The sequence below is a fragment of the Triturus cristatus genome, chromosome 9 (assembly GCF_964204655.1).
Source record: "Triturus cristatus chromosome 9, aTriCri1.1, whole genome shotgun sequence".
In the NCBI taxonomy this organism is placed as follows: Eukaryota; Metazoa; Chordata; class Amphibia; order Caudata; family Salamandridae; genus Triturus; species Triturus cristatus.
Window position 1 is genome coordinate 137,974,556 of NC_140592.1, and position 15,889 is coordinate 137,990,444.

General features: G+C 44.6%; 1 protein-coding gene across 4 annotated transcripts in view; it reads right to left on the bottom strand.

Moving 5' to 3' along the window:
• Positions 1–15,889, bottom strand: part of PFKFB4 (6-phosphofructo-2-kinase/fructose-2,6-biphosphatase 4) — a 261,428-nt gene that overhangs the window by 48,085 nt on the left and 197,454 nt on the right. For all 4 annotated transcript variants that reach the window (XM_085624550.1, XM_085624551.1, XM_085624552.1 and 1 more), the window contains exons 6-7: positions 13,968–14,024; positions 9,369–9,490 (exon numbers count right to left, since the gene is read on the bottom strand). In XM_085624550.1, coding sequence (XP_085480676.1) covers positions 9,369–9,490; positions 13,968–14,024 — 179 coding nt within the window. The remainder of the gene's footprint in view (positions 1–9,368; positions 9,491–13,967; positions 14,025–15,889) is intronic.

Sequence of the window (15,889 nt, forward strand, 5' to 3'; positions counted from 1 at the left end):
AATTAATTCCATGCCATTTATGGGGTACTTTTACATAATATCGGATTTAAAAAACCCATTTAGGATGGTGTTTGAAATATATTTTATAGACTTTCATTTACAGTTTTATAACTCACCATATTAATCATGGCACATGACAATGTGGGCTAACAATTCTGAAATTACCAGAAATACTTGGCAATTAAGGTTAAGAACTAAACCATACACAAACACCCCACATGCCGATCATTTTCTCACAAATGACCACAGTTAATAACGCACAACAGTTTAATGATCATATTATGGGGACCTTGCTCTGGCACTAAGCAATTCTAGGATTTAACAATATATTTTTACGTGATGGTTTATAATGACTTCAATAGCTCTTCCATGGTAAGTAGCAGAATACAGTACATTTTATTTATATACACTAATCACCAGGAACACTTACTATCCGACTGGTTAATCTTCTTTTTAAAAGATGTGCATGAATTCCCTGTACATAATCAATTGTCCGAAAGCGGAGATCTCAGCTTTTGGAGAATGTAAACTTGAAAGGACATTCAGCTATGGAGCATGATATACATGGATAAAGAAAATAACTAATGCGTAGCATTCTATACTGTAAAGTCTTGAGGTCTTTGTCATTGAAAAGTTGGCGAAGGGACTTAAAATCAAACCAGGAAAACAGCAAAGCTTTGGTTTAAGCCAGAATGATTTTTAAATGTGCACCACCATATTAAGAACCAGAAATGTACACCCAAGGACTATGCATAGTAGTCATAAGAAGTATCTACATGTCTTGTGACTCCTGTGTGTAAAACAAGAAGAGGTATATTTTCCAGCCCTGCAATCGGAGCATGTCCAAACAGGATGAACACTTAACTGTCTCCTTAATTGTGGTCATCAAACATAGGTGGAGTCATATGTGATCCCAAGCGTGACCAATATTGGGAAATCTAGCTCGGTCATCTCCCTGTTTTTAATATCACAAAAGATCAGTACTCACCTGGTGGAAGAAATGGGAGTAGACATCCATAGGCACGGACAGGACCAGTACAATGCACAAGAAAGCGATTAAAGACAGACAAGATAAGGAATGCCAGTACAGGCGGTTATATTAGGTTTCCTGACAAAACAGGAATGGCCATTCAAAAGGGCAGCTCAAAAAAGCCTTTGAAGGGAGTCCACATCCTTATATGGTGTTTTAATCACACTTACTTTTTTAAGTGCTCCAATGCTAATAAAGGCTGATTGGTGGTGTCCTTACGGAGGTCAATTTATCTTACTTAATGAGGTTAATTAATTATATGCGACTGAATTAGTAAGGTACAAAAGGATGGTTAAGAGGAGATTTGTCATTGTGTGAGGTTTTTATGATGGGAAAAAAACGCGGAACCTATAACTGCTTGTGTCAATGAGACAGAGCAAAGAGTGGTGCCAGTGGTTAAAAAACACATGCCTCAGGGTTCGCCAAGCGAATAAGAGTGAGAGGAAAGAGACAGCAGTCAGGAAGACTTACCATAGTTGAACCTCCTTGCAAACTTTGACATTTTCAAATGACTGCATCTAAGCTAAAGCAATATAGCACAAGTGTTGCAGGAAAAATACTTCACATTGTTAAGAACTTAAGTCGGAGCCTCTTGGTGATAGCTGGAGACCAGCACTAGCAAAGCCAATAGATCTCGCCTAGGTGAGAGTTGCTGTCGTTGGAGATGTGTTTAGCCATGTTGTACACCAGTGTGCCTGCTGTTCAGCATGGCTAGAACTAAGTGGCTTTGGGTGGGTGCAATAGAGTGGGATGGAGAATGGGGTAGATTTCAGGGCAGGGAGAGGGAATGAGTGGTGTACATGCATTAGGGGTAGGTAAGACTGTATGGATTTGGAGGCTGAGGAAGGGCTGCAATGGGAGTCAGTTTGAGGACTCAGGGCTGGGGAAGGGGCGGTTTTAGGGCTAAGGGCATGGGGTGCCCAGTGTAGGCTTTAGGGCTATTGAAGGAAAGGATAGGAGTGGAATAGATAGAGATGCCGTGTTTGATGGCTTAGGGCTAGGAAAAGGGGCGGTTTAGGGAAGCGGGCTGGACAGGGGCTGAAGCAGGGGAGCGGTTTAAGGGCTCAGGGCTAGAAGGAGGCGGGCTGGACAGGGGCTGAAGCAGGGGAGCGGTTTTAGGGGTCAGGGCTAGAAGGAGAATAGGAGTGGAGAAGTGAGGGCTGGTGTGTTTCAGGGCTGTGGGTTGAGAGAGGGTTGGGATGAATATGTTTGGAGTTGCACTGGACGGAATCACGTAAATTATAGATTGGGGTAGAGTGAGGCAGACTGAACTGGAGTAGATTGAGGTAGTTTGGAGTGCAGTTGAATGGGGTAGATTGGACTTGAGTAAGGTAAAGTGAGGTAGATTGGTGTAGAGGATTAGAGTGGGCTACATTAAATTGGGGTGAACTGGATTGGAGTGGGGGTAGACTGGAGTAGGGTGGTAGACTGGGGTGGATTTGGGTACATTGGAGTGGGTTGTGGTGTATATTGGGGCAGACTGAAGTGGAATGGTAGGGTGGTAGACTGGGTGGATTGGAGTAGATTGGGATACATTGCAGTGGTGTAGACTGTAGTGGGGTAGATTGGAGTGGAGTGGCGTGCAGTGTGGTAGAGCAGGGTAAGATTGTAGTAGAGTTGTGTTGAGGAGGGTAGATTGCAGTGGGGTAGAGTAGAGTGGAGTGCAGTGGGGTAGATTGGAGTGGAGAGTGGCAAATTAGAATGGAGTGGGGCAGACGGAGGTAGAGTGCAGTGGGGTAGATTGGAGTGGAGAGTGGCAAATTAGAATGGAGTGGGGCAGACGGAGGTAGAGTGCAGTGGGGTAGATTGGAGTGGAGAGTGGCAAATTAGAATGGAGTGGGGCAGACGGAGGTAGAGTGCAGTGGGGTAGATTGGAGTGGAGAGTGGCAAATTAGAATGGAGTGGGGCAGACGGAGGTAGAGTGCAGTGGGGTAGATTGGAGTGGAGAGTGGCAAATTAGAATGGAGTGGGGCAGACGGAGGTAGAGTGCAGTGGGGTAGATTGGAGTGGAGAGTGGCAAATTAGAATGGAGTGGGGCAGACGGAGGTAGAGTGCAGTGGGGTAGATTGGAGTGGAGAGTGGCAAATTAGAATGGAGTGGGGCAGACGGAGGTAGAGTGCAGTGGGGTAGATTGGAGTGGAGAGTGGCAAATTAGAATGGAGTGGGGCAGACGGAGGTAGAGTGCAGTGGGGTAGATTGGAGTGGAGAGTGGCAAATTAGAATGGAGTGGGGCAGACGGAGGTAGAGTGGAGTGGGGTAGAGTGTGGAGTGGGGTAGAGTGTGGAGTGGGGTCGAGTGGAGTGGGGTCGAGTGGAGTGGGGTAGAGTGTGGAGTGGGGTAGAGTGTGGAGTGGGGTAGAGTGGAGTGGGGTCGAGTGGAGTGGGGTCGAGTGGAGTGGGGTCGAGTGGAGTGGGGTCGAGTGGAGTGGGGTCGAGTGGAGTGGGGTCGAGTGGAGTGGGGTCGAGTGGAGTGGGGTCGAGTGGAGTGGGGTCGAGTGGAGTGGGGTCGAGTGGAGTGGGGTCGAGTGGAGTGGGGTCGAGTGGAGTGGGGTCGAGTGGAGTGGGGTCGAGTGGAGTGGGGTCGAGTGGAGTGGGGTCGAGTGGAGTGGGGTCGAGTGGAGTGGGGTCGAGTGGAGTGGGGTCGAGTGGAGTGGGGTCGAGTGGAGTGGGGTCGAGTGGAGTGGGGTCGAGTGGAGTGGGGTCGAGTGGAGTGGGGTCGAGTGGAGTGGGGTCGAGTGGAGTGGGGTCGAGTGGAGTGGGGTCGAGTGGAGTGGGGTCGAGTGGAGTGGGGTCGAGTGGGGTAGAGTGAGGTGGGGTAGAGTGAGGTGGGGTAGAGTGAGGTGGGGTCGAGTGGAGTGGGGTCGAGTGAGGTGGGGTAGAGTGGAGTGGGGTAGAGTGGAGTGGGGTAGAGTGGAGTGGGGTAGAGTGGAGTGGGGTAGAGTGGAGTGGGGTAGAGTGGAGTGGGGTAGAGTGGAGTGGGGTAGAGTGGAGTGGGGTAGAGTGGAGTGGGGTAGAGTGGAGTGAGGTAGAGTGGAGTGAGGTAAAGTGGAGTGAGGTAAAGTGGAGTGAGGTAAAGTGGAGTGAGGTAGAGTGGAGTGGAGTGAGGTAGAGTGGAGTGGAGTGAGGTAGAGTGGAGTGGAGTGAGGTAGAGTGGAGTGGAGTGAGGTAGAGTGGAGTGAGGTAGAGTGGAGTGGAGTGAGGTAGAGTGGAGTGGAGTGAGGTAGAGTGGAGTGGAGTGAGGTAGAGTGGAGTGGAGTGAGGTAGAGTGGAGTGAGGTAGAGTGGAGTGGAGTGAGGTAGAGTGGAGTGAGGTAGATTTGGGTGGGTCGGTTGGATGGGGTAGATTCGAGTGGGGTGGATTGGAGCGGAGTGGGATGGATTGGGTTGAATTGAGTGGGATAGATTGGAGTGGGGTAGAGTGGATCAGAGTGGGTAGCATGGAGTAGATTGGGGTAAAGGGGTGGAGTGTGGTAGATTGGGGTGGGGCGTGGTGGCATAGATTAGGGTGAGGTGGAGCTGGGCTAGATGCGAGTGGGGTGGATTAGGGTATATTGGGTTAGATTGGATTCAAATGGAGTGCGGTAGATTGAAGTGGAGTACATTGGAGTGGAGTGGGGTAGGGTAGATTAGAGTTGAGTTGGGTAGATTGAGTGGAGTGGATTAGGGCAGACTGGAGTGAGTGGGATAGATTAGGGTAGACTGGAGTATTGTACAATCGACTGGAGTAGATTTGAGCGAGTGGGGTAGAGCGAAGTGGGGTAGAGCGAAGTGGGGTAGACTGGAGTTGAGTGGGGTAAGTGGTGTGGAGGGGAGTAGAGTGGGGAGGCGTAGATTAGAGTGGCATGTTGTATCATGGAATGAGTGGCATATGGTAGAATGGCTATGCATGTCGCAGAGTGGAGAGGTGTAGAATAGAGTGGCATAGCAGAGTGGGGTAGGGTGTTGTAGAATGGAGTGGTACAGAATGGAGGGGTGAAAGTGTAGTGTGGAATACACATGGCGTGGTAATACACTGCCATTACGATTATATTTTCACCAACGTGCAGCTTTACTGCCCACAAACGATAATGTGTGAAAATGTTATCACCTAGTGTACTGAAATGTTTGATCGAATTCGAATATTTATTTCCACCGCACTTCAGAATTACAAAAAAAAAATGGCTTTATTTGTACTTCCCAATTCTGTTATATTCAGAAACATCACCACCGTTCATTTATGTTGCGTGCTACAAAAATACCATCCTAGACCCTCTCTTCCTACATGGGTACTCAGCAGGATTGCCACTTACATTCCCTCACTTTGAAGTCCGAGAAAGAAAAGTAAACACCAAGCTTGAAAACAGCCTGACATTTGACCCCTGTCTTTAAATGAACAGTAAATGTGACAAGAGGAGACTAAGATTTAAATACCTATTTATAGAAAGGGAGTACTCGGAAGGACACAGTTAACAAGGATGCTCACAGGAGGGATTAACTCAAACTGGCAATCCAAAAGAAACTAAAGCCAGCAAATAGAAAGCAAGGAACTGTGAGTTACACACCATTAAGCCAATAGTAGGCAATGGGCAAAATGCATTCCAGGGGAAGCTTTCAGAATGCCCACAATAAGTCGTAGGGAAACAAGACAGCTGCACTGTCTGGTAGGCTTCAACCTCATAAAACAAGCATTGGCAATGCCAATGGGTCTCGCTTAGAAGAAATTTATTTATTGGCTTTGCCAATTTTTTTTAACCATATTGCACAGCAGAGCAGCAGCTGTCCAACACAGCTAAATGTAAAGAAAATAAAAAGTGGAATGTTGGAGTCAACACCTGCCATGTCATAGCACTTATCTTTTTTACTTTCACCCATGTTGCTAAGCAACATTGTTAAAAAATATTGACAAAGGTAATATATCTTGTATAGGTGAGACCTATCAGCTTTGCCAATGTTTGACACTTAAAGTGCAGTGAGCCAAGCACCTACTCAGCAGCGTGTAGGTCTTATGGTGGACTCGACTCAGCCCTTCATCCTTCTGAGGCTAACATGAATACAATGCATTTGGGTATGAATCACCCGTTAGCCCCAAGTTAGTTGAGTGATTTCAGCACTCGCTGCGGACATCTTGCGACTCTCATCCGCAAGTCAAGCATTCGAAAGCTCACAGGGCTGATCAAACCCTTTTCACTTCTGAGGTCGAGTAAGTGAGCACACTTAGAATGGAGTCATTATAGCAGCGTGCACTTATCAAGTATACGAATGGAAAGGATGCTGCAATGCACGCTGTGAAACACATTATTTTCGTACATTACAACATTAAATCTCGCCGCCCACCATGCAGCCAGCGCCATGTTCTTGGATATGGCTGGTGCTGTCGAGGTTTGTGGCCAAAGTGCAGTCTGCGTTTATGCTCCGGTGCTTCATTGTTTTCTCCAATTGCTGTTCTGATTTCTAAAGATAGCAGCGAGTTGTTTTGATAATCGATTAGTAAACCTGGAGAAGTCCAAAGCTTCAAAAATACCTGCACAATGAAAGCTTTGGATAATCCATGGACTTTATCATGGGGCCGTAAATAAAACCGATGTGAAAAAGGGGCAGCCATAGGTTTCCATTCATACCTCGAATGCAGGCAGTTTAAGCTGTCGCACTGCAGAAATGTTCCCATTATTATTGGTAATACACTAAATAGTAAACCTGCTATTGTGTAATTAAGTTGGAATGTTCTAGGTTTCCTGCTAGTGCATGGCACAGCTGTGATACTCTAACAGCTGATAGCGAAACACTACACCCGCTTCAAAATGTGGGAGGGGGAAGAATGAGCCTCAATCACTGCGGACGAGGGCGGATTAAATTGAATTAATCTGTGCTTGGCCCGTGCTCCACAGCCAGCTTCGGAAGTGACGTCCTGGATGGACTAAGCCAATTAGGGACGCTGCAAAGAAGAGTGACGTTGCATCACACAAATGGTAAGCAATGGGCAGGCTCCAAGTCCATTTTGTAAAGAATAGTCTCACAAGCGAGGCGAATGCGCTGGCGCATACTCGACCCTAAAAAAGAGTTCGGTTTTTGGTAAAAGTATAGGAAAAGGCTGCATTGTTCACATTCTTCTGCCCCTTTGTAATTGCTTCCTGGTCATAGGGAGCTTAGTTTCGTCCCCCACATCCGAAGAGCGACTACAGGAGGAAGGTCCTTCTCCTACCTGGCCGCCAAGACCTGGAACTCCCTCCCGACCGACCTGCGCCTGACCCAAGACCACCTCTCCTTCAGGAAGAAGCTGAAGACCTGGCTGTTCGAGCAGTAGCGGCACCCCCCCCCCCCCACCCCCCCCCAGCGCCTTGAGACCCTACGGGTATGTAGCGCGCTTTACAAGTATCACTGATTGATTGATTGACTTAAAGGTATAATAAAACGGAGCTTGAAACCCAGGGACACGCAGAGGCAGCTTGGCTCAAAGGGTTGAAACGTGAATTTTGAACCGAAGTGTGCCCTGTTCATAAAAGGCCAGGGAACTGTAAACAAGGGCAACATTAACAACTTGCAAAGTTAAACACATGGCGGGACTGTTGCTGACAGGGAGGCTGACCTTTGAAGCAGAAGGTTACAAACGAAAAGGCTTGGCCCTGCAGACTCCCTGGGGCAGCATCACCCGTCACTGGTGAAACCCTAGCCCAGAAGCCTAAGTGACGCTGCCAAGAAAGCGATGGATCGGAGCATAGTGTGCGAAAGAGCAGAGTGTTAGAAGATGGGGGGGGACGCCGTCGGGGGTGTGTGGGGGGTGGGGCAGGGCGGCATGGACTGATATAAATACTGGACCATATGTTTGAGATTAAGAAGTGTTGTACCATGCTGTCAAGATTATGTTACACTGTTAATCCACATTATTTTTGCGTTTCTCATACATATATGCACAGTCTCCCCAGGGTCTTTAACAAGCCCCTGAGATGGCGGTTCCCCCCAGTGATTCAACACTTTTACACAGTGGCTGTCAGAGCAGGGATGTAGCTATCAAAGTTGCAATGGCACTAGAGTTCGGAGGCTTAGGGTGCCAAGTGGACTCCAATTATGGCAGTCTCTTACCTTCCAACTTAGATGCGGGTTGCCAATTTACCTAGGACCATTTACACCATTGCTACATAACAAAAATTTTAAGTGGTCAGTGCGCCTTGGTGTGTTGTGTGTCTCGGGCTTAGGAAACATGGATTTGGCCACCCTCCGATATCAAATGCAACATGGAATGACTGAGCTTGGCAACCAAGACAACATCACAGCAGCTCACATTTCCTATAACATGCAAGCAAGCGAGATTTAAAAACATTACAAACCATTCAAGTCCTGGCCACTCAAGATGGTAACCCCACCCAGACTGTTACAGAAGCGGATTTCAACATTCGTGGTTGGGCATAGCTCAATAAAAAGCATTAGCCAGGGAACAAAAACGTTTGTGGCTAAGGTTTCCCATTAGAGTTCATTCTCCACACTCCTTTGACCAATTCAGATCCCAGAACACATGAAAAATATGCAATTATCTCCCCAAAGGAGTATTTTACAAGTAAGTGGATGCAATTCACACTACCTTAAGTGCTGCTGAAACGCTTTCACTACAAAATGAATTGAAGTATTCTGTTCAAATGCTAGGCTTATTTTTGACCCCAATTAAAAGAATACGGTTAACAATATAGTAACCCGGTTACTAATGGTGGAGGGCTCCGTCATAATCTCAACATTTCTAGGGGACCCTAGCCCCCCCCAAATATTTGTCCACAACACTAATAGTGAACTGACCAGGATCTTTTAACCTGTTTGGGTTGATCAGCGTATTCTTTCAGTATACAATTATATTGAATGTCTCCTGAGAGACTAAGCCCCACCCCACCTTGCCGTAAGAAACAAGTACTTCTAGGACTTCTCTTTCACTACTGTATAAAGAAGTAGGCATGGACTGAGGGGACATTTCTCTAAAGGGACACACAGGGTATATACAGGTACATAGTAGCAAATTATCTCCTGGGCAACCTATATGGCTTGAGTCCAGAGGCCTGCAGCTTGCATTGCTTTGGCCAGAAAGGAAAAAAACAGTCAGCAGACAAAGACATACTGGAAAAAAACATCAGCGGGGGATGAGATGACTGCAGGACACAAACTGGGCACCGTGGTTTGTGAATACAGTGTGAGAAAGGCAAGAGTAAGTGTACACAGACTGGTGGGGAAAGTGTATTTTCAATTGCAAATAGGAGATCCTACAACAGAAGAGAAATTCTCCTGTGGCAGACCCATTTCAGCCCCTCAGTACCAAAGATCCCCCACACAGATCATGGCTGGTCATCATTCTAGCTGACACCACTCTTTTCCTGCGACACTTACTTATCCAAGGTTTCGCTGATTGTTTCATAGGAGTTCTTGTAGCATTCGATTCTTTTCATGAAGTCTTCTGTGGCTTCATCATTACTGCAATCGGCATAGTCTGGACTGGTTAGCTTCACTTGCTATTGGAAATTTAAATCAGGTTAGTGATGCACACGCTGCAGAATATGTGCTAAAAAAATGTGAAACGGCTTTACATCTGATGAAAATCTGTAGGCACATTTAGTGAGCTCTGGAGCAGCACACCTGCCATGCTGCAGACGCGGGCGGCCAAGGGCATCACAGGACTCGGGACAATGTCCAACAGCGGACGCCACCATGCAGAGGAGACGGAACTCATCGCTGCAAAATCTAAACCTATGGTACATTTCTCATGCTCCAACTGTTTAAATAAATACGCGCGATTGTGTGCATTTGTACCAGACCAATTAGAACGCATGGAATTCATATGCAATTTGACCTGTCAGAAAAAGTGCAGCAATGGACAACGAAATCTACTTGTATGTCAGACGGATGATTTTCTTTTGAGATCTGCGTTAGAAAATAAGTGTTACAGCTCATGCTAAAAAATATAATATAAAAAATAAAAATAAAGCACCACAAGCAGAAGGCCTTAATATAAATTAACTGAATTTCCAATAAGGAACTATAGGCTATGTTGTGAGTTTAGCCAGTTCTTGGAAATTTGTTTCGCTGGGGTTCATAAAGGCTGCACATTAATCTCTTTGCTTCTAGTAGCATCAACCTTCAAACCAGGACGTCACTGGTGCCAGATAGAACCTGGCTACAGTAGAAGGCTCTAGATGGGAGTTGCTGGAAGAGTCACATAGTGCGTGTATGCCCTCTGAAAAACTAGAGGTGGTGAAGGGGTAAACACAAAGTGGTGGGCAATACTTTGGGGGAAATCCAACTTGAGCGAACATCAGAAGCTTCAGTTATAAGTGGAGCTGACCATTAATGAAAATAACATCGAATTTTCCAGAGTTTGCAGACTTACTTTGATTAATCATGAGCCTCATCTGACCAGATACCAAGGTCTCCCGTTAATAAAATTCTACTGGACTGGCTGTCTAGGCCCTCAAGATAATTTGCTGATTCTTCTGTAAATGAGCCATCGGGATCCAGAAGCTAGGAATAATACTTATCAGCAGACGTGTTAGGCCTGCACTAACACGTGAAAGTGTCATGTTCAAAGCTACTCAACTCCTCCACCTTTTCCCCGCCCATCAGGGTCAAAAGGAGTACTCTGCTTCAAGTATACTAATTGTTTGTAAAGGTGAAGTTATATACCTTTTGAGTCAATTCCACTAGCAGGCCTCTGTTGCCATGGCGAAATAGGACTCTGTAACTGCAACAACACTAGGATTGTGCTTGGATAACCTTGAGGAATCACGGTTATGGGAAAACATGCAATGCTGCTGAAAGTTCCACCTCAACTGAAACATCCCCAAAAGCTCCCCTCAATGGTTACTGAAGGCACAGAGCTGCTGGCACTGAGCATTTTCACAGAAGACCACTTCAGGAGGGCCTCACCAGACGGAGATGTCTTGCACTACCACTGGCAGGAGTTGGCAGTTGTGAACAACAAAATCGCACTGGCTCAGGTTATCTGCTGTAACATTCAGTGGAAAACTACAAACACCAGAGAGCAAGTTTGGATGCACGCTGAAGGCACGTTAAAAAAAAAGGCATCTGACATTACTGGAGTCATAAATAGGAAGCCTGCGTCCCATACCGGCGGCTTGATAGCTTTGAAGTTTCCGGATCCAGTCGGACGCACAGGATAATTCTACAAGTGTGGAATATGCAGGTAGAAGTGTCCATCAGAATACTCCTGTAGGCTGATCCAAGGTGAGATTGAAAATATCACAAAACAATGGCTGAGGGTTCCTGACCAAAGAATTTAGTAATTGATGGCGGGATAAACTAAAGCCATTTTCTGTGGTATAGCACACCATGTTTATCATGTACAGGGCAAGCAGTATTACACGCCAGACTGAAATAAACACCTACAAAACGTGTTAGACCTCTAGTCTTTAGGATAAACAGTTGCAATCATCTTTAAAAAAACATACAAACTTAGGCCACCCGCCGCTCTCCCAAAATATTATCTCCTTGCAATCCTAGGTTCCTAGTCAAACTGTTGGGGACCCAGAATGCTTTACACATTACAGATACTAAATGCTATTTGCTTTCACTTTAAAAGAGCATGTAAACCAGTAGACTAGCCACTGCCTGGATCTCGCTTTTGCACCAGTTGCAGAGCAATCCATATGCATGTCCACCGCCTGCAGACTCTTCTGAAGCCACTCTGCATTCGTGATGAAGACGTCGGATCCTCGGGTGCATAAAACTGTGCGAGACTGATAAGGCAGAGCTGGGAAGCAGTGCCCTAAGCAACAATGCTGCATGGGAGAACTGGACCCTTCTGCATACTTTTGGAAGCAGCTTCAAATGTCAAACACACGCCAATGTGAGCCACTACCGAACACTCTAAGACACAATCATGCAGATATCAGTTTGTCAAGTCACTTTGTCCCCCACCTTGATTAGGGGTCGAATAATCCTGGAAGGGCTGCACTCCCAGGCGCTGCCCGTTGACCAGTGCATTGTGCTATAGTTCTTGAGCTCTCCTGTCGACCAAGTAACAAGGAAACACTGTGGGGATACTTGGGTTTCGCTTTTCACAGCTTTCAACCAGAGGTTTCCACTGCTCTAACCACCAAATAAGATTTTGTTAGATTTATTCAGTATGACAAATATGGGGATTCCAGGAGGATATTCCTACTGAATAGCGAGAAATAAAAAGTATTTTTTGACTGTGAGCTATATGTTACCTCACAGCACTTGAAACTGATTGCTTTTGCTGCAACATGAGTCTATAAGAAATGTGCGTTTTTACCTGTCTGCCACATCAAAGGAGATGCATTCACACTAAACATTATTTCATTTTGAATTTATATATGCCCGGGTTTAATTTATAAAATTGTGATGAATGGTTTTCACTCTTTGTAAAATGTTTTGGTTTAGACCAAGCAGCCAGAAAAGTGAGAGGCTTGATAATTAAGTAACTGATTACCCCAAAACCATCACGATGAATTAGACTTAAGCTCTTATCTTCTGTCAATTTCTGATGCCCATGATAGCCGTCTCTCCTTATTACATGCATGCATGAGCATGGAATGCTGACCTAGTTTGCTTAAAAACTCTACAAATCTGTTCCTTCAAACATCCTAAGACTATTGTCTAACTAACATAGCAACGCATATAAAGGAAAAAATATTTGAGCAATACTTCTTTTGTCATTTTTTAATTTTTTTTTATTGGTCCTCTTCAAAAAGTGAATCGTTCACCCCCTCAAACGTAGATGTATACTAAATAATGAACCTCAAACAAACTCATTTTGTACCAATTGCCACACAACAGTGGCTCCACGTTATTTCTAATAATATATATATATATATATATATATATATATATATATATATATATATATATATATATATATACAAACACACACACACACACAGAATATCACATTTTTGCATGCAAATTGTTATTCTTCTTTACACAAAAGAAAAAAATACATTGTATTCGTTTGCATAGTAAATAACACCCAACAAAATGAAAAATAATTTGAAGTAAACCATCAAGATTACTTTTCGTTTGACTTCACTGGTCTGGAATTAAATTAAGTGCATTTGTACTTTTAATCCTGAATTCATTAGATCTCATGTATTTAAAGTGCAGAAGCTCTTGGAAAACAACAGTGCAAGCTAAAGTTAAGCACAAAGCGAACAGGAACTATCAGGTGCAATCTAATTATTCCGTGGAGGATTGTCTGGATAACACCGGATAACCGAACCCACCAGTCTAAAGAGGCAGGTTATTAATTCTCGTCTTCCAAATAGAACAAGCTCATGCCCTAATCCAATTTTCTGTATTTCTTCCAATGTTTGAGGACGAATGCCATTTGCTTCCCAACTGGAAAAACAGTTTGCTGGGTAAAAGTAGACTGATTATTCTTCTGCTGTGGTGGTAAAAAGTCACAACGCCCATGTAACATTTGGCCCCCATCGTTCACTATCACAGATAGTAACACACTTCAGTTTCTTTTAGTTGTGCATAATTTCCTTAACCCATCAGCTACTGCAATAAATACTAGCACAGCAATATGAAATATATATGTTGGAAGCAATACCACATAATCTACCGTGCCGGATACTAAATATGTGATTTCTCAAACATAGGAGTTATTTATTTTTATTGTCATTATTTCTTACCAAGACAATTGTAATGCAAACATTTATTTATCATCCATAACAGTTTGGAACGGAGATACTCTATAAAAATGTAGTACAAACTCCCAATATGGTGTTAACAGGTTGGCGTTGAGCATGGGCACTGCTATCTGAAAGTATGAACAATGCTATTTTTTTTTTCTCACACAAAGACATAAGCTGTGATCTCAAAGGTAGCGTTAACGCCAACTGGCCGGCCCAAAGTTTTTCTCCATCCCTCTGAACAAAAATTAAAGCATGTACTTCACGTTCACGAAAGAAGGAAAAAAATTCAACGATCAGCAACATTTTAACTCACCACAATATTTGCTGTAATTACTTCTGGGTCAACACAAATAGACTCCACGAAGAACGTCTGCAATTAAAGAAAATGCAAGTTGAGAAAACTTGTGCCCACCAGATTGCCAGCAAGGAGCAAATACAGATTCAAACAAATAATTATTGATTTCCGAACACCGTGCAGTGCAGTCACTTTTAATAAGATTAGCAACTGAGTGACCTTAATACGGTGTGTCAATCATGATGGGGATTACTGCATTAAAATCAGCGGTATTTCAATGCCTTTCTATACCCCTCTTATGCTTGGTGGAAAAGAAGTTTCCTTCATACAAATCCTTGGTGGCGATGTGCAAATGAGTTGCAGCAATTATAGCACTTGGTAAGCAAATACAGCTGCAGGCCGCACCCTTAATACCATGCTAAGGCTCACCCTCTTCCAGTCAGTTCAACATCACCTAAATCGTTGGAGGACTGTGGTGCAGGTCAGGTCGGGTCATATAGTGATTAACATAGAAATGGAGTTGCAGAAAGCTGGTCTAATTCGACCACACTAGTACCAACCCACAAAAAATGTACCAACATCTACAATGTTTTAAAATCTCCCCCCTTGCCAAAGCAGTGGTTTGGGGCAAGACCGATGTAGCAAGTACAGCAATTGGCGCACAACATAGCATGGCGTGCATTTGTAAAGCGCACATTAAGCTCTTGAGTAATCTTGGCAGACATTGGTAATCCAACTTAATGGTATTAAGGAGGAAGGGCTGGGTCTGGAATTTCAACCTGTGACCATGAGATCAAACATCAGTGGAGTAGAAGCATCAGTCCATCGAGCTAATAGTATACTGAATTCACGCTGAACCTGTCACACTTTCAACAGCCAACAAAAATCCACCCCCCTGCACTGTGTAAATTCATCCAACAGCAGTGACCTGAACAGCACACAAAAATGAGACCACTATTAAAAAAAGTAAAATCAAGCAACTTGAAATAATTTAAATATGGTTTTGAAAAACATCTCAGTCTATACACTGTAACTTAGTCTTCAGTAAAAAGCTGCTAAACTATTTAAAAATGAAATAAAATTCAGTTGTTAAAGCACAGTCTGAATATCTGGACACTTGCACAAGACGCCTTTTAAGATTTAGAGAACAAACCACAGCTCTCGATCTGAAACTCAACCTCATATAAACAGAATAACCAACTGCACCCCCCATTAGCACCATCCCATTACAAGCCTACCCCAAAGAAAAACCTATTCAACACCTCTCCAATCATCGCAGACTCAGCAAAATCTCCAGGCTTGATGGTGGCTGAACACCTCAACCTACAGTCCCACATCAATGCCTTTCGAAAGGAGCTAAACTCGAACTCAGTCTGCTCCCAGTATTCAGCTTATAGATTCAACATCAATTTTTGCCCACAAGAAATGTATTCCTGGTTCTAAAAACTAGCGAAAACTATTTCTTTTGTAGACTTCCTCCGATCGCTTTAATTTGCTTTTGGCACTCTCACATGCCACAGACCCACAATCCATTTCAAACGAAACACTAAATAATCTTTAAATCCCACGCCGGAAGAAAGGGGAGACGGGCAAAAGAGGAACATTTGAGGAGCGTGCTATGAATGAGGTCATGTAATCATAACCTGCACTAAGACACAGGCCAAGCCAATGCTGACACGTCGTGCTTGCAGTTGAATGGGTGTAGGTGGCAGGCGCTTGTAGGCCATGAGCCCTTGTGCCCAACAAAAGGGCACTAGTAGTGAGGTGATGCTGGTTGGATCTCTCAATTCTCTGCAGTCCCACCAGTGTTGCATCCTGTCTGCAAGAGCAGAGTAGCAGAGGCCAACCAGAACAGCTCTTAACCCACCCTGGACTGCCCGCCCTTCTCCAGCTGCCATTGACTGCCCCTTTACTTATAGAGGAGGTACAACTTTTAACAT